The 18,160-nt window shown below is 48.4% G+C and overlaps 1 protein-coding gene across 1 annotated transcript; it reads left to right on the top strand.

Moving 5' to 3' along the window:
- Positions 1–905: 905 nt before the first annotated feature.
- Positions 906–18,067, top strand: LOC100770654 (mannan-binding lectin serine protease 2). Its single transcript, XM_027398224.2, has 11 exons — positions 906–1,003; positions 5,357–5,585; positions 5,684–5,861; positions 6,693–6,824; positions 8,374–8,570; positions 8,823–8,970; positions 10,832–10,950; positions 13,944–14,022; positions 15,648–15,779; positions 16,250–16,324; positions 17,289–18,067. The coding sequence occupies exons 1-11, from the start codon at positions 906–908 to the stop codon at positions 18,050–18,052; spliced, it is 2,151 nt and encodes a 716-aa protein (XP_027254025.2). The 3' UTR covers positions 18,053–18,067.
- Positions 18,068–18,160: the final 93 nt, after the last annotated feature.

Below are 18,160 nucleotides of genomic sequence, written 5' to 3'. Positions count from 1 at the left end.
ATTTTTAAGTCCTTCAATTTCAGAATTTGTCTCTAGGCCAATGTGGACATTATCCAAAAAAAGTCAGAGACACAGGTGTTGAATCTTTGACTGTGAAACAGCTAGCTTATGCTTGTATAGCATGCCAGGCCGCGCCAAGGCCTCATAGGAAGATGGCTGACATAGATGAGCTCATTAAGATTTGTTTAAGCCGGGCGTGGGTGACGCATGCCTTTAATCCCAACACTCAGGAGGCAGAGGCAGGCGGATCTCTGTTAGTTGGAGGCCAGGCTCGAACTCACAGGACTTCAGAGAGAGTGCCAGGATAGACTCCAAAGCTACACAGAGAAACCTTGTCTTGAAAAAACCAAAAAAAAAAAAAAAAAAAAAAAAAGATTTGTTTAGGTATCAGACTGACTTACACTCAGGGATTAGCGATGGTGGCTGTCTTGCAGGAACTTCAGTTAAAAATACGCTATGATTAGAGAGAAAGCAAGGAATAAGGAGGAAGAAAGGCACAGAGCCTTCTGGAGGTTGCTTTGGATATGGTCAGAGAGGGCACCAGGTCAGACAGTGTCTCAACAAAGGAGGAAATAGGGAACCAGGCTTATGCCTGAGATTCAGGACAGAAAGGCAGCCACAGATGATCTACAGCGGGCCAGAGGGTAAAAGGCAAGGAAGGCCAAAACCTAGGAAACTCGAAGCCTTGAGAGCTGCTGCCTTGGCAGACGCCCAGCCAAATGTTTAAAAAATGCTTTTAATACAGCCAGTCAGAAAGTGTTTTAAAACCTAGTAGAAAAAGAAAGGGGGGAGTAATGTCCTCAGTCTCTACATAATACATTAGACAATGGAGAAGACCCGATCCTGTCCTAATTTAGAGGTAGAGGGCATGTTTGTGTTTTCTTGCAGGAAAAGAATAAATCGAGATGGCTGCCAGAATGTTTGGTGAGATGCCCACAGCAGAGAAAAGCCGGACCCGAGACCGTGGGAGCCTGCCCAAGCCAGTTCTAGATCTTCTGAACCAGTGTGCCTGATGCTTGATGTCACTGAATCTACAGTCTGTGAAAGGAAGGAGGCAGTGGGTTCCAGAGTTCCAGTTTCTCAACAGGCGAGCCATCTTGCAAGTTGATGGACAAAAGAAAAAGACTTTGTCATCACTGTTGTGGTGATTGCAGCTATTGCTGTTCGTGCTATAGCAGCCACTGTATCTGGGATTGCCGTCTCAAAGTCTGTAACTATAGCCAGTGCGGTGGATAAACTGGCAGGGGATGTAACAGAGGCTCTTAGCACTTAGGGCAATATAAATAATTTAGTCCAGGTAGGAAGTTTAAGTCTTTTTTTTTAAGATTTATTTATTTATTTATTATGTATGCAATGTTGTGTCTGCATGTGTTGTGTCTGTTGTGTCCCCGCATGCCAGAAGAGGGCATCAAATCTCATTACAATTCCCATGTGGTTGCTGGGAAATGAACTCTGGACCTCTGGAAGAGCAATCAGTGCTCTTAACCTCTGAGCCATCTCTCCAGCACCGGAAGTTTAAGTCTTCATCAACAAATTATACTCATCAATTGGCCAATCAAATTATTAGGATAAATGAGACCCAAGTTCCTCCATCCTCTGGAGAGATCATCCTTAGGGGATTGCAGATGGCAGGCTGTTTAGTCAAATCACGGGCTGGGTCCTTTTCTCCGGGCCTTTCAGCAGAGGACTTGTTATCTTGTGTTTCATTTAGCTAAGGTGCCTCACCACTAGTCAAGCCTAGGTTCAATTTGTCACTCAATGACCACAGAGAATCCTTCAGCTCAACTATGGTTGAACCTACGGAAAAATTAGGCAGCCAAATATGGGTGAGACCAAGGGGATACCGGTCAACCTAAGACAGAAGAGGCATGCAGTCTGGGTGGTTTCTCCATTGACGGGTAAGGTTAGTGTCAACGTCCTGGTCACCTAACACAGGCGCTAATTTATATATAAAGAAGGGGGAGATGTTGGGTCCTTGCCCCCAAAGGGTCTCTCTGAATTGCTCTTCAGCCAATAACCACAGGTGCATCCTGTGGTCTAGTCCTGGCTTACAGCCCTGGCATTACCCCCCTACACCAGGGGAAACACGAGCTCTTCTTCCACAAGCTCTTCCACCTGGGGTTTTTCCACTGTGCTGTAAACGTATATAAGGCTGCTCTTTCCCTGGAAAACAGCAAAGGAATAAAGATGGAAAGACACACATAACAAGCAGCCGGATGTCTCTGCTTTTAACTAAATCTCCAGGTTTTTGCCTGATACTGGGACTTAGTCGAGGCGCGGACGCTCATCACTTTAAGAGCGCTTGCTGCTGTTGCAGGGGACCCCGGTTTGATTCCCTGCACCCATGTGGTGGCTCACAACCAATCTGTAACTCCAGTTCCAGGGGATCTGATCCTCTTCTGGCCTCTGATGGTACCAGGTACACAGTTCACTTACATATATGCAAGCAAAACATTAATACAGTTTTAAAACATTAAAAAGTAGCCGGGTATTGGTGTGAACACCTTTAATCCCAGCACTTGGGAAGCAGAAGTAGGTGAATCTCTGCAAGTTTGAGGCCAGCCTGGTCTACAAATCGAGTTCCAGGGCAGCCAGGGCTGTTACACAGAGAAACCTTGTTTTGAAAAAGCAACAGGCGCTGGGCGTTGGTGGCGCACGCCTTTAATCCCAGCACTCGGGAGGCAGAGGCAGGTGGATCTCTGTGAGTTCAAGGCCAGTCTGGTCTCCAGAGCGAGTGCCGGGACAGGCTCCACAGAGAAACCCTGTCAAGAAAAACCAAGAGGGAAAGAGGGAGGTAGGGGAGGGAGCAAAGGGAGGAAGGAAGAGAAAAGCAAAGAAAAGAATGTTTGGCTCTGCACCTGATGGTGCTATTCCTGAAGGTTCTCCAAACTTTAGGAGGCAGGTTCTAGTTGAGGAAGTAAGAATCTGCCTCACAGAGAATAGAGTGAGTCTAAAAAGCTGAAGGAAGAGGCAGGTTTGAATACAAAATAGGGCTTCTCAATTTCACTCTTACCGTGAGCAACATGCCTGAGTCTGCTTATAGAGCCTTAAGGGTCCTGTGTTTGGAGCCAGAAGAAAATAAAGAGAAATAGGAAGAGGGAAGAGGAGGAGGAGGAGGAGGAGGAGGAGGAGGAGGAAAGAGACAAAGAGAATGAGGGAGAAGGAAGAGAATGGAAAGGAGACAGGGAGAGGAGAGAGAATTGTAGGCCATTCTGTCCTAGAAAATTAAAAAGCCCATGTGCTGGAAGGTGGGTGTGGCTTTGGGTGTGGCTCTGTAGTTGGTTATATGCTTAGCATGAGGGGTCCAGGGCTCATTCCCCAGCACAGAGAACAGAAACTTGCATGGGCACCAGATTGACAGTGCTGTGTCCTTACCTGGCCTGTGACCCTCCTTTTTACTACTGCCCCCAAGAGCAATGTTTCTGCTGAGGAGCGAGGGACACAAGGGAAGTGCCAGATTCTCCACTTCCTCCTCTTTTGCCAAGTTTACTTCTTCGCTTTTTTTTTTTTTTTTTTTTTGCGGGGAGGGGGGTTTGAGACAGGGTTTCTCTGTAGCTTTGGAGTCTATCCAGGAACTCACTCTGGAGACCAGGCTGGCCTCAAACTCACAGAGATCTGCCTGCCTCTGCCTCCCGAGTGCTGGGATTAAAGGCTCGCACCACCACCGCCTGGCTTAAAATGCCATCTTGCCACTTGGAGGCAGAGGCGGGCAGATCTCTGTGAGTTCGAGGTCAGCCTGGTCTATAGGGCTAGTTTCAGGACAGCCAGAGATGTTACAGATAAAATGCCATTTATAACGAGATGTTACAGGTTAAGATATCTTTATTCAAATATCGGCCAAGCACAAGCCAGAGCTTGCTCAGAGGCAGCAAGGTAGGGAGGCCAGAGAGAAGGGGTCCCCACGTGTCTGCAGCCCCCTTAAGAACTTCCCAGGAGTCATCCTGAACCTCACCTGACCACGCCCTGACAGGCGTGGTCAAGCACACCTGTAGCTAGCTCGTAGGAATCATGGCTACAGTGTCTCCCTAAATTCCCCTTTTATTCTAAAAGAGGATTAAAACTTAATAGTGTAAAATGTCTAAAATTAGCAATCATAAAGGTGAAATACAAGAAGTTACAATAATCTGCCATTACACATCCTAACCATGTCTATTCCAGCTAAGCCTTAAAGTCATCTGAAAGGGGTGTCCAACCTGAACACCTCCTTCCAATCCCAACCCTAAACAATAAGAAAGGTATTCCTAACTAGGCTTACACCACCCTAATAGACAATAATGGGGGACAGGGGCGTAGCATCCTCCAAGTGTCTCCCTACAGCCATTCTTAGGGCTGGAGAGCTTAGTCAACAGTTAAGTTAACTCAGAGGTCAGTTCAGTTCTTCCAGAGGTCTCAAGTTCAGTTCTCAGCCCCCAAACTCTCAGCCGCCTGTAACTCTACAGGGGACCCAGTGCTCTCCTGTCCTCCAAAAGCACTTGAACACACACGGCTGAGCACGCACACAATCTGTAAAATCACTGTCCTCGAGATCAATGAAACAGCCAGACCCCATGCCCCTCTGAGGATCCAGTTGAAGGCTCTTTTCTTTTCTCCATTGGCCAATCCACGTGTGTCTCAGTTCTTCCCTCTATAATTGCTGGGATGCAAGTTCCCTCCCCACAGCACTCTGGAGCCAGGGGCAGGAGGATTACTACAAGTGTGAGGTCAGCCTGCCTGGTCTACACAGTTGAAAGCCAGTCAGGGCTAAATAGAAAGACACTGTCTTCAAGATGAGCTAAAACTCCCTCCGGCCCAGCACAGGAACCAGGAGCCCTGGCTTCCTCATTCTGCTTTGGGCTCAGCCGTCACCAGTGAGACTCTCCATCTGCCAACCATCCCTTTTTCCCAAATGTAGCCACATCTGCCTTCTGTCCCATGTTCCCTCTCCTCTTGGGTCCTTATGTCTTTTCAAATCACCTTTTCTATCTCTCCCTGAGTTGAGGGGCCATCTAGGCAGTCCGTGTTATCATGGAGACTCTGGCCCACCAGACCTTCCTGGTCCCCCCAGGTAGGACTCTGAAGGTGGCTGAGGGTGGAGTTGAGGACTGCTATCAGGTTGTGGCCAAGTCAAGCTTCTGGCCCTCAGAGCCACCATCCTTACTGCCTGGAAGTGAGGCAGGCAGGAGCCATGGGTGGATTCCCAGAATCCCTGAGTCTGGGAGGTTGGGGCAGGGCCAGGTGCTGGACAAACAGATCAAAGGTGAGTGAAGCTGGGCCTGCAGAGCTGGGGGATTCATCATGAGGTGGGTGAGCGACCCATGACCTCTGGGGGAGCAGGCGGGTTAGGCCTGGGCCTTCATGCTCCCACCCCTGCCCACAGGCTGCTGATCTTCCTGGGCCTGCTGTGGAGCTCGTTGACCACACTTTTGGCCTCAAAGTGGCCTGAGCCAGTATTTGGACGCCTGGTGTCCCCTGGCTTCCCAGGGAACTATGCCAACAATCAGGACAGGTCCTGGAAGCTGACTGCACCCCCCGGCTACCGTCTGCGGCTCTACTTCACCCACTTTAACCTGGAACTCTCTTACCTTTGCGAGTATGACTTTGTCAAGGTACCTGATGGGGTGTGGGGCTGGGGCCCTCTTATGGGGTACAGCAAAGTTCCCATTTCCAGGCCTGGGTCTAACCTTCCCTCCCTCTGATCCCACAGTTGAGCTCAGGGACCAAGGTGCTAGCCACACTGTGTGGGCAGGAGAGTACAGATACTGAGCAGGCGCCTGGCAATGACACCTTCTACTCACTGGGTCCTAACCTGGAGGTCACCTTCCACACGGACTACTCCAATGAGAAGCCCTTCACAGGCTTTGAGGCCTTCTATGCAGCGGAGGGTGAGAGGAAGTGGGCCCAGGCTGCCCAGCTTGCGTTGTCTTAGCCTCATCCTCATCTTTGGGTCTCTTGCCCTCACTTCTCCTGGGGCTCTGGATTCAGGTCAACCTGCAGGAAAGGAGTCCTGCCATCGCCTGATGTCACCCACCACGTGAATTCAGGGACAGAGCCTGGTTGTTATGATAATGTACTAGGTGAACTTTGGCAGATGAGGGTGACCAAGGCGGGGGACAAACATGTCAGGCAGACAGAGCTTAAGTGAGAAGTTTTATTAGAAAGGGAAGGGGGGGGTAGAGACACGGAGACAGAGAGAGGACAGAAATAGGGAGACAGGAAAAATCCTGTTTGCCCCAGGAAACAGCAGAAAAAGAGTGGGAAAGAGAGTGTAAGTGGCCAGGGTCTTTCTTTTAGAGGGGTCCTTTGCACCTGGGCTGACCAGGGTACTGGCTGAGTGCGTTCTGCCGGCAGACAGGCCAGGCCAGGCCAGCATAATGCCTGGTCCTCCTCACACTGGCGACTGCTAATGATGCCACGGAGCTTGGATCAGGTTACAAAGAACTTGCACAGGCCTCAGCATGTGAACTCACACTTGACTGCACACTGGTCCCTGAAGGGACTATCTGTGTGACTTTCAGGCAAGTGGCTCAGAAAACCACTGCATGGGGTCCATGGAACCTCATCTACTCTATTTTCCACGGGCTTGGTGGTGGCTGTTCCCTTCACTGTTCGGGCAGCTTTGAGCCGGACTGGACCTGTCACTGGTTTAGCTTGGGTGGCATTTGCCTCTCTGCCTGAGGCCTGAGCTCTTCCCTCCTGCCTACCCCGCCCCCCAGATGTGGATGAATGCCGAGTGTCTTTGGGGGAAGATGTTCCTTGTGACCATTACTGCCACAACTACCTGGGCGGGTACTACTGCTCCTGCAGAGCGGGCTACGTTCTTCACCAGAACAAGCACACCTGTTCAGGTGAGGGGGTGGGGCACCCCATCGCACCAGGTTGCTCCAGCTCTCCAGCTCCCCAGGTAGGAGCTGTTCTGCTCACGGGGGTGGGCTCTTCTGTTTCCTCCCACTCTGTTAGCATACCTGACTCCTCCCCAGCCAAATGGCCTCTTCCTTCTGCGTGGTTCCTAGGTAGGCTTGGTGCCTCTGAGTAAGCCTGGCACACCTGGAGCACTCCTTCTCTTACAGACCCTCAGGATGGGGGGGTGGCGGTGCAGGCAGCCCCAGCCCCTGAACCCTTTGGCCTCCTCTACCCTGTTCCTTGATCCTTTGCCCTGCTCTCCAGTCTTTCTGATGCCCCATCTCTCTTCCAGAGCAGAGCCTCTAACCTCCCTCAGCTCCAGCCTGCCCACCCCAATGGTCAGATGTTAGTGCATCCCACGACCGCAGCTCTGTGTCAGGCTGGATGGCTGCCAGCTACAGCAATAACTCACTTACCCATAAAACAATAAACCTGCCTCCTCCATCTCCACTGTGGCTGTGTGTGTCTTGCGGGGGAGCTGGGGAGAGCCGAGAGGGCAGTAGAGCAAACTGGATCCCTTCATCTTACTCCTCCTGGCCTCACAGCACAGCCTGATGGTGGGAACCCTCTCCAGGGCCATAGGCACTTGCAAAGGGATTGCTTTATTTTGTTGCTGGGGCACTGAATGAGCAGGGATTAGCCTCAGTTCACACAGAGACCCTCTACTGGTTCCCCTGGGGCTGATCTCAGGACATCTTTAGCAGGTCCCTGTTTCCTGACCCGGTGGAGGAGCTTGATTCAAAACAGAGTCCAAGGGGGGTTTTGCCGAGGGAGCAACCTCTCTCCCAGGAGGGAGCAGACCCTTGGAAGGAGACTGTGGGAAGTCTTCACTGCATACAAGCGGCCTCACCAGTCAGCTCCCAACCCGAGCAGGCAGCTGGGGGAACCTTTCTCAGATAGGAGGGCCAGACGGTGTGCATACTGGTGACATAAACTTCCCTCAACTGTCCTCAGGGCCACTTCTACGAACAGGGAAGGTCTGGCTGGGGACAGCCTTTCCAGTTTGTTCTCTGGGATCAAGGGCTCTGGGCTGGTTCCTGCCAGACATGGTGGGAGCCCCCTTGTGGACTCACTTAGGAACTGCTGAGGTGGACACTGGAGTGATTTGAGCGCAGGGAAAAGCCCTGAGTTCAAGGGACCCCCTCCTTCCTCTCCCTGAGTTCCTAAGGACCTTGGTGTGGTAGCCTGCCCCCTCCTTCCAGGGTCTACCTCCCTCCCTTTGCTCTCCACCTCTTTAGTTGTGACTCTGAGCCTGGAGGAGTAGTTTGGGCCCTGGCAAACTATCCCTGGTGCTACCCTGCTTCAGCTAACCCTGAGGGCAACAGAGCCCTCTTAACTGTCCTTTGTCGCCATTTAGGGTGGGAGTGTGGGTTCTCTTGGTTTGTCAAGTGCCGGGCCGTGACCAAACCCAGGACAGATGTCCCAGGTAGCTCCCCATGTCTAAGTCCTGTCCCCGCACGAGCAGTCATGTCATCTTGCCCTCTCTCCTCCCAGCCCTGTGTTCAGGCCAGGTGTTCACTGAGAGGTCTGGGGAGCTCAGTAGCCCTGAATACCCACAGCCGTACCCCAAACTCTCCAGCTGCACCTACAGCATCCGCCTGGAGGAGGGCTTCAGTGTCACCCTGGATTTCGTGGAGCCCTTCGATGTGGAGATGCATCCTGAGGTCCCGTGCCCCTATGACTCCCTCAAGGTCTGGCTTTGCCCTCTTACCTTGTCATGGCTCCTTTCCCTCTACAGCCCTTCATCTCTTTCAACACTGCCCCTGTGTTCTGTCCTCCAGTGAATCCCTTCAGCCTTTGTGGGTGGTTAGGTCTAGGCCCGGTTGTGGCCTGTAGTATCAAGGACAGCCTGCCCTGGCCTGTTTCGGTTGGTGTGCATCCCTCTAACATAGGTGTCAGGACCTCTCCAGCAGGTCCTGGGGCTTCAGAGTCTCTTTGTTCAGATCCAAACAGACAAGGGGAAATATGGCCCGTTTTGTGGGAAGACATTGCCCCACAGGATTGAGACGAACAGCAACAGTGTGACCATCACATTTGCCACTGATGAGTCGGGGAGCCACACAGGCTGGAAGATCCGCTATACAAGCACAGGTGGGCAAGTGGCTCTCGGGTCCAGGCAACAAAGGAAACAGTTTCTGTCCCTGACGAAGCATCAACAAACTACACAGCCCTGGATGCTTACCTGGTCAGGCCAAGGGAGAGAGCCCAGATGGAGAGTGGGGTGGTCTGTCAAGTGTTGGTCCTTGATGGTGGAACAGCCATAGTCTTCCCCTCTTCCTTCCATCCCTTCACCCAGGCAGCCATTTACCTGGGCGGCCTTTCTCTGTCCTCAGTTCTGGTATCTTGAGGTAGGGTCTAACTCTGAGGTCAGATGGCCCCTCACCTGCTTTACAACACAAGCTGTCCTTAAAGTTGGACCTTCCCGCCTCAGCCCAAATGCTGGGATCCTGGGTCCATGCCTCCTTCTATCTTACCCCTCACCACCCACCCACCCACCAGTCCGTCCATCTGTCCGTTCAGCCAGCCACCCACTCACTACCCCCCTTCCCCACCCACCTCACTTCCTACAGATAGGTGAAGCGTGCTCAAGGCCCTGTGCTCAGCGCTCAACATTATCATTTAAGAAAAAAGGTGTACACCAGGGACACTAAACGCAGAAGCCACAGTCCCCCACAGAGAGGAAAGTGTTAAGTCTCTAGGGGAGGGACACACCACTGTCACTTAATCTCAGTCTTGTTCTTTTCCTAGAGGTGCCATTCTTGGTTTCAAGCCATGTGTCATCTTCCTGGTGTAGAGAACTCATTTTTCATACCTGGTTTTCGTTTTCTTTTTGGGGGGTATGGGAGGGGGAGAAGGTGTTTCAAGACAGGGCTTCTGTGTGTAACAGACCTAGTTGTCCTGGAACTCACTTTGTAGATCAGGCTGGCCTTGAACTCAGAGATTCATCAGCCTTTGCCACCTTAGTGCTGAGATTAAAGGTGTATGCTGCTACCATGCCTGGCTCCTGGTTTTCTTTTTTTAAAAAAATTATTTAACTTTATGTGCATGAAGGTATCAGATTGACTCAACTGGAGCTACAGACAGCTGTGAGCTGTCATGTGAGTGCTGGGAATTGAACTTAGATCCTTTGGAAGAGTAGCCAGTGCTCTTAAGCACTGAGCCACGTCTCCAGTTTTTCTCCCTTCCCTTTTTTTTTTTTTTTTTTTTTTTTTTTTTTTTTTTTTTTTTTTTTGTGGTTTTTTTCAAGACAGAATTTCTCTATGTAGTTCTGGCTGTCCTGGAACTTGCTCTATAAACCAGGTTGGCCTCAAATTCAGAGATCCTCCTGCCTCTGCCTCCCAAGTACTGGTACTAAAGGCATGCTTGCACCATCACACCTGGCAAATTTTTTTCATTTTCTTTTTATTTTAAATTGCCTATTCATTTTACATACCAACCCAAGTTTTCCCTCCTCCTGCCCCCTCCCCCAAGAACATCGACTGTATGCCACTCGTGTGCAGGCGCCCCAGGAGGACAGAAGGGTCAGATCCCTTGAAGCTGGGGTTACTCGTGCTTGTGAGCCGCCTGATATGGGCCCCAAACTGGAGGCCAAGTGACTCAGCTTAATTTTGCCTTTGGTATTAAATGTGAAGACCACCACCATACTTGAGCCAGGCTGTGGTGGCGCACGCCTTTAGTCCCAGCACTCAGGAGGCAGAGGCAGGTGGATCTCTGTGAGTTCAAGGCCAGCCTGGTCTATAAGAGCTACTTCCAGGACAGCCTCCAAAGCCACAGAGAAACTCTGTCTCGAAAAACATAACAAAACAAAAAACAAACCAAAAAAAGAGCACCACCATACTTGAGGCAGGCTCTCTCTGCCTCTTATTTTGTTTATAATCAAGAATGCAGATTGCTAAATTCAGACCTGGCTGTTACAGACTTCAGAAATAAATAAGCCTGTTTCCTCTGACAGCACAGCCCTGCCCTGATCCAACGGTGCCACCCAATGGTCACATTTCACCGGTGCAAGCCAAGTACGTCCTGAAGGACAGCTTTTCTGTCTTCTGCAAGACTGGCTTTGAGCTTCTCCAAGTGAGTCACTAAAAAACTCCAAGTGAGTGCCTAAGACTTGATGGCTTTGAAATTTGAGATGAAAATGGAAAGTGCCTATGTAGAAAAAAAGTAAGTTTGTAGCAAACAAGGTGCAATGGCTATGGAGAATCTTTCTGGGGGTGTCATGGGGGAGAAGTCTGTCTTTCATTTTTGTTTTGAAGCAGTTTGACTATGTATGTAGTTAGTCCAGGCTAGCCTGGAACTATGAAGCCTAGGCTAGCCTTAGTTTAAAATCCTCCTGCCTCAGCCTCCCAACTATTGGGATTAGCATATACCATCACAAGCTGTCTTGTAAAAATTTTGTTACTTTTTCTAAATTTTTTCAATGCTTATTTTATGTGCATTGGTGTTTTGCCTGCATATATGTCTGTGTGAGGATGTCAGATCTCCTGGAACTGGAGTTACAGTTGTAAATTGCCATGTGGGTGCTGGGAACCCAGGGCCTCTGGAAGAGCAGCCAGTGCTCTTAACTGCTGAACCATCTCCAGCACTTTTTGTTTTGTTGAGATAGGGTTTCTCTGTGTAGTGCTGGATGTCCTGGAACTCACTTTGTAAACCAGGCTGGCCTCCAACTCACATTTCTGCTTGCCTCTGCCTCCAGAGTGCTAGGATTCCAGGCCTGTGCTACCACACCCAGCTGTTAACTTCTTGAGACATGAGCTCTTTGACTTCCTGTCTCCGGCTCTCCAATGCTGGGATTATAGGTGTATATAGTCACACTTGGCTGAAAGTTCTACTTTTGGTGCTGAGAACTGACTCACACACATTAAGTGTGCCCCCCCCACCACACCCCTGTCTGTTGTAAACGCTTTTAGAGAGCTAGTCATTAAAAGAACTTCTGTTCATCTGCACACTGCAGCAGCTCTCTGCAAAGTGGCTGAAACACCAGAAAGGGTGTGCTCACCTGGTGCCCCATGAGCTCTTCGGAGAGAGCTCCTGTTAAATGAAGTCTTCCCTGGTCAGCTGACGACCTTCCCGGGGAACAGCTCCTGAGCCCACAAAGATTAGGAAGCCCTGGAAAGAGTACACTCTGCAAAGTTATAAATAGTGCTCACTGATAAGGGAGAGGGAATATAATTTTTAAAACTGCTTATTGTGTGGCTTCAGGGCACAGGTAAGAGATTAACTCATCCTCTTTGTGTTCTTCAAAATTGTCACTGAATCCCAGTGGTAAAAAGCAATAACCCTGGAGTGGCAGCTAGGGATGGAGTCTAGTCTGCGGAGAGGCAAACTGGGCAAGTCACACTTTGCAAACCTTTTGGTCAAGACTCTCCTACTGTTTCTTGACTGGAAGACCACAGACTTGTTCAATTGTTTTGAAACAGCTTCATGTAGCTCAGGCTAGCTCTGGGCTTGCTATAACTGAGGATAACCTTGTCCTGATCCTCTTGCTTCTACTTCCCAGTGCTGGGATTAACATGTTCCATCATGCCCAGTGTATGTGGTGCTTTGGACCAAACCCAGGACTTTGTAGATGCTAATAAAGCATTCTGTGTATCTTTTTGGTTTTTCGAGACAGGGTTTCTCTGAATAGATTTGGAGGCTGTCCTGTCACTCGCTCTATAGACCAGGCTGGCCTTGAACTCAGAGATCTGCCTGCCTCTGCCTCTCGAGTGCTGGGATTAAAGGTGTGCGCCACCAACACCCAGTTGCATTCTGTGTATCTTACGTTTATAATTTAACTGAAAAATGTGTACTCTCTCTCTCTGTACTATGTAGACCACAGACCAGGCTGGCCTCAAACTCAGAGAACCTCGTGCCTTAGATTAAAAGTGTGTGGTTGACATTAATTACTTCAGTAACATGTCTTGGATGAAAAGTTGCTTAATGCTTGACTTTAGTAACTGATCTCTGCAGTTTTTTGTAAACATTGTCACTTCTTTTTAGGATGGTGGTGGTAGGGTTGAGACAGGGTTTCTCTGTGTAGCCCTGACTGTCCTGGAACTTGATTTGTTGACCAGGCTGGCCTTGAACTCAGATCTGTCCGTCTGTGCTTCCAGCGTTGGGATCATTGGCACTGCCACCATGCCAGGCTCCTTTTGGCACTGAAAAAAAGATACATATGTGGCTGCACACATACTAGCGTGTGGAGGTCAGAGAACAAACTTCCAGGTGTTAAGTTTTTTTTTTTAGGTCTCAAATTCAGGTTGTGGGGCTTTGGCAGCCAGCTACTTACTTTAACTGCAGAGGCATGTCACTGGCCCCATTTGGCACTTAGTATAAAGAAATGGAAAAGGCTGGAGAGATGACTAAGTAGTTAAACACACTTGCTGTTCTTGCAGAGGACTGGAGTTCAGTTCCCAGTGCCTGCATGGTAGCTCACAAACCCCCTAAGTCTTTTCAAGGCTGCCTTCTGACCTCTTTGGACACCAGGCACACAGGCAGTACATATATATCCATGCAGGCAAAAATGCTCAAACCCATAAAACAAATCTTAGATCTGAGTTCGAGGCCAGCCTGGTCTCCAGAGCGAGTGCCAGGATAGGCTCCAAAGCTACACAGCAAAACCCTCTCTCGAAAAACCAAAAAAATCTTGTTTTTAAATTGGTGTGTGGGATTGTGCACTCGGGAGGCAGAAGCAGGTAGACCTCTGAGTTCAAAAGCCAGCCTGGTCTACAAAGTTCCAGGACAGCAGGACTTCATAAAAATAAATGGCGGAAGGGGGTAGGGACTAGCCCCTCCACCCTCGGAGGAAGGTAACGAGAAGACTGCACGGGCAACAACATTGAGCCAGGATTCTAGGTTGCACTGGATAGCAGTATATGGTAAGGGTCACAGCCAAGTCATTAATGTGTACACCGCCACCAGGCACAGGTGACAGAAAGCAGCAGAGCTGTTGGCAGCGAGTGTGCAGCTAGGGCAAGGTCCAGGTGCAGGCCTCACACGGTTGTTGCCCACCCTTGCGTGGGAGGGCTCATTGAGAGAGGGACCTGATGTTGACAGGAAACTCATTTTCTGAATTTCCCTTTCAGGGTTCTGTGTCCCTCAACTCATTCACTGCTGTTTGTCAGAAAGATGGGTCCTGGGACCGTCCAATACCAGAGTGCAGAAGTACGGTCATATGGTGACAAACCCTTTCCCTCGCTGCCACTGTACCCTTTCTGTCTTGTCCCTTCATTTGTACGTATGAAGGCACATGTATGTAGTTAGAGCAGTGGTTATCAATATTCCTGCAGCCCTTTAATGCAGCTCGTGTGTGGTCATCCCCCAACCAGAAAACTTTCATCGTCAGGTTGGAACTCCAATTTTGCTGTTATTAATCATAATATATCCATTTTCCAATGGTCTTTGGCAACCCACATGAAAGGCTGTTCAACTCCAAAGGTTGAGAACTTGAGTCAGAGGATGCCTGGCCTTCTCTTCTACCACCATGCCCCGCCCCCCCATCTTAGTTAGGAAGCACATGGCCATGTCTGGTTTTTGCTGGGTGCTGGGGACCTGAACGCAAGTCTATGCTTGTGCAGAAAGCACCCTATTCTGAGCAGCAATCTCCCCAGCCACTTCTGTGGCTTCTCTAGTCATTCCCACCTCCCTGCCAAGAGAATCATTTATTAGAGTTTGAATCCCAGATTTCCTTCCACTCAAGGCTCTGGACTAGTACTGGGGTAAGGGAAGGTTCTGAAATAACTTCTAAGTGTAAAACGACGCTCTTGCAGACAGAAGAAATGTAGGAAAGAATCTGAGCCTCTTAATGCCTATCAATCTATAGGAAAGTGAAATACTACTGTGTAGGCCTCTCCAGTTCTCATCCTGCCCCCTCCACCATGGGCATACATGTGCACACTCAAGCATAGGACAGGGCCAGCCAGTTATGTAGTGTGCATACCTACCACACACATAAGAATCACATACTCTTAGTAATTTGGAAACAAATTTCTAAAACCAAACAATGTAAAGGGGCTCAGTGGCAGAGACTCACTTGCCTGGCTCATCAGACCCTTCCTCCAATTCTGACCTGGCACACACCCTTGACTCTGCGCATACTATGACAGTACAGTACTTTTGAGAGCAAGCATTGTCTGCTCTTCCTGAGGACCCTGGTTCAAATCCCAGCACCCATGTGGCCGCTCACACTTGTCTATAACTCCAGTTTCAGGTCTTCTGACACCTTCACACATATATACATGCAGGGAAAACACCAATGAACATAAAACTAAAACAGTATTTGAGCCAGGTAGTGGAAGCAGTGTTGGCACACTTTAATCCCAGCACTTTTGAGGCAGAGGACAGAGCAAGTTCTAGGACAGCCAGGCTATGTAGAGACAGTCCCAACAACAACAACAACAACAACAAACCAAAACAAACCCGAAAATCAATCACCGTCTCTCACGGTCCCTACAAAATCATGTTTTGAACAGGACCATAGAAACAAGTCCCTTAGTTTACTTGCTTAAGTCACACAGGAACACTGGCTTTTCTTCTGTGGTGAGCTGTGCAACTCAAGTGTTTCTCAATTCCCTGCTCCAGAGAGGCCATAATTCCTCTCCAGGGAAGCCCTTTCAGTGAGGAGCTACCAAGCTGAAGCTATTCTTGCTTTTAGAAGTGGGATTAGTGCCATGCACCTGGCTCTCCAAGTCCTGGAGAGCATTCTGGGACATCTGTCAAATACCCAACCAAGCTACAATGTCCACTCCAGCGTACAGCTCTAAGGCACAAATTCTTCCCTGTTTTACTAGTTGTTGACTGTGGCCCTCCCGATGAACTACCCAATGGCCATGTGAACTACATCACAGGCCCAGAAGTGACCACCTACAAGGCCATCATTCAGTACAACTGTGAAGAGACTTTCTACACAATGAGTGGAGACGGTAAGTACTTTCTTTAGGAGGATATCTGAAACTTTGAGCCCTTGAATATAAACTTCAACCAGACTTTTGGCTAAGGGAGACAAAGGATTAAAAGGCCTTTCTCCCTTGTGCTAAGTGAAATATTACAGTTAAAGTGACTTTAATGTCAATTTGCAAGACTCTGAAAACAGATCTTATCTAGTAAATGACTACTACAAACACACAATATATTCCAAATGGTTTAATTTAACAAGTCAAAACCTTATCATTAAGCACTTGAGATCTTGATACATATTCAAGTTACACATCTAAAAGGTTTCCACTTTGCAAGCAAACATGGTAATGCAGACACCTATTTATGAAATCATGTAAAATGGTTATTCACACACCTCTCCCCACCACAGATGCTCAAGAATCAACATTTTTCAAGGGGTTATTCAAGCAAATGACAACCACAGTTAAAACATTTTTGCTTTTCCAATGATCTGCAGGTAAATATGTGTGCGAGGCTGATGGATTTTGGACGAGCGCCAAAGGAGAAAAATCCCTCCCAGCTTGTGAGCCTGGTAATGGACGCATTTATAAAAGACTCATGGCTGACAAAGAGTAGATGGAGGACAATAGGCAGAGTCTAGCTGGGGCAGGCACACATGGAAGCTCAGCATCTGGCTTAGTCTAGACTAACATAATTCCCAATAAATAGTGTGTTCTCATTACCCCTTTGCTCGTGTTAGCTAGCTGCATCACTCATTTCATTGTTTTTGACCTTATGACTACTACACAAGCATAAAAAAAATGATTTCTTAAATTATCTGAAACCATTTATACCCAAAGCTAGTAACTTCAGTATTTCCCTAAGCAATTGTTTGACAATATCTAGGTTTTCAAAACATTAATACAATTTGCCTTTTAGTAGTATTTAATTCTTTTAACCAGAATTGTTCCCCCCCCCCAAAAAAAACCAAAAACTCATTACCTGTTTTAGCTACTGAAATTAGTTTTCTAACCCTGTATTTGGCGGACATGTTGCTTTTAAGTTTTAAGTTTTAATCAAAGTGCAAGATGATAATAAGAAACATATATTGCATTCCTGAGTAATCAGTTTGCAATACAGACACTGTAAACCCAACCACACCAAAACTACAAACTTTAGAACCTTGGTTCTGGTTATTGCTACAATGGAATTTTTTACTAGTTTACAGTGAAAGGCAACAGAAATTTTGTAAATCACAACCTTCCTTCCCAGAATTCCTAGAACTCAGGTAAAAAGCAATGCAATTGGACGTCCAGACCTTTTGCCTCTATGCTGTGCTCATGTCTCTATGCACAACTCCTGTGTATGGTCTATTGCTTCCCTCATCTTAAGTTTCCTTTCAGCAAAACCCAAGAATCTGTGAAGTCTTTGATACTGAGGAGTTATCAAGTCTTTAAACTATTTAGAACAGCCTCACTTGCCCAGAGACAATGCCTGCCTGTCATGGGATATGACCTGGTTGACACTAACCAACTTTTCTTTTGTTCTCTCCCCAGTCTGTGGACTGTCCACACTGGCTACCGGAGGGCGCATATTTGGAGGGCAGCACGCAAAGCCTGGCAACTTTCCTTGGCAAGTCTTATTACTGGGCGAATCTGTAGCAGCAGGTGCTCTTTTACACGACAACTGGGTTCTAACAGCTGCCCATGCTGTGTATGGGATAACAGAGGCAGTGTCCTCCCTGGACATCCGCCTGGGTATCCTCAGGCGGCTTTCACCTGACTACACCCAAGCCTGGGCCGAGGCTGTCTTTATACATGAAGGTTACAATCATGGTGCCGGTTTTGACAATGATATAGCACTGATCAAACTCAAGAACAAAGTTACAATCAATAGAAGAGTCATTCCTGTTTGCCTGCCAAGAAAAGAAGCAGCATCCTTGATGAGAACAAATGGCCTTGGAACTGTGGCTGGCTGGGGGTTAACCCAGAGTGGGTTTCTTGCTAGAAACCTTGCGTTTGTGGACATCCCAATTGTTGACCATCAAAAATGTACTTCTGCATATGAAAAGAAGCTCTACCCAGGAGGGAGAGTAACTGCTAACATGCTCTGTGCTGGCCTAGAAACTGGTGGCAAGGACAGCTGCAGAGGTGACAGTGGAGGGGCATTAGTGTTTCTAGACAATGAAACACAGCGATGGTTTGTGGGAGGAATAGTTTCCTGGGGCTCCATTAATTGTGGGGAGGCAGACCAATATGGGGTCTACACAAAAGTCATAAACTATATTCCCTGGATTGAGAACATAATAAACAATTTTTAAGTTGCATGCCTCCAATCAGTAAATTATTCCTTATTTTTACAAGTACCCGGAAAAGCTCTTAGTAACAGAATCCAAGAACCATCAATGGCCCATCCCAAACAGAAAAAG

The sequence above is a fragment of the Cricetulus griseus genome, chromosome 2, assembly GCF_003668045.3.
Source record: "Cricetulus griseus strain 17A/GY chromosome 2, alternate assembly CriGri-PICRH-1.0, whole genome shotgun sequence".
NCBI lineage: Eukaryota > Metazoa > Chordata > Mammalia > Rodentia > Cricetidae > Cricetulus > Cricetulus griseus.
This window is presented reverse-complemented; position numbering and strand designations above follow the sequence as displayed.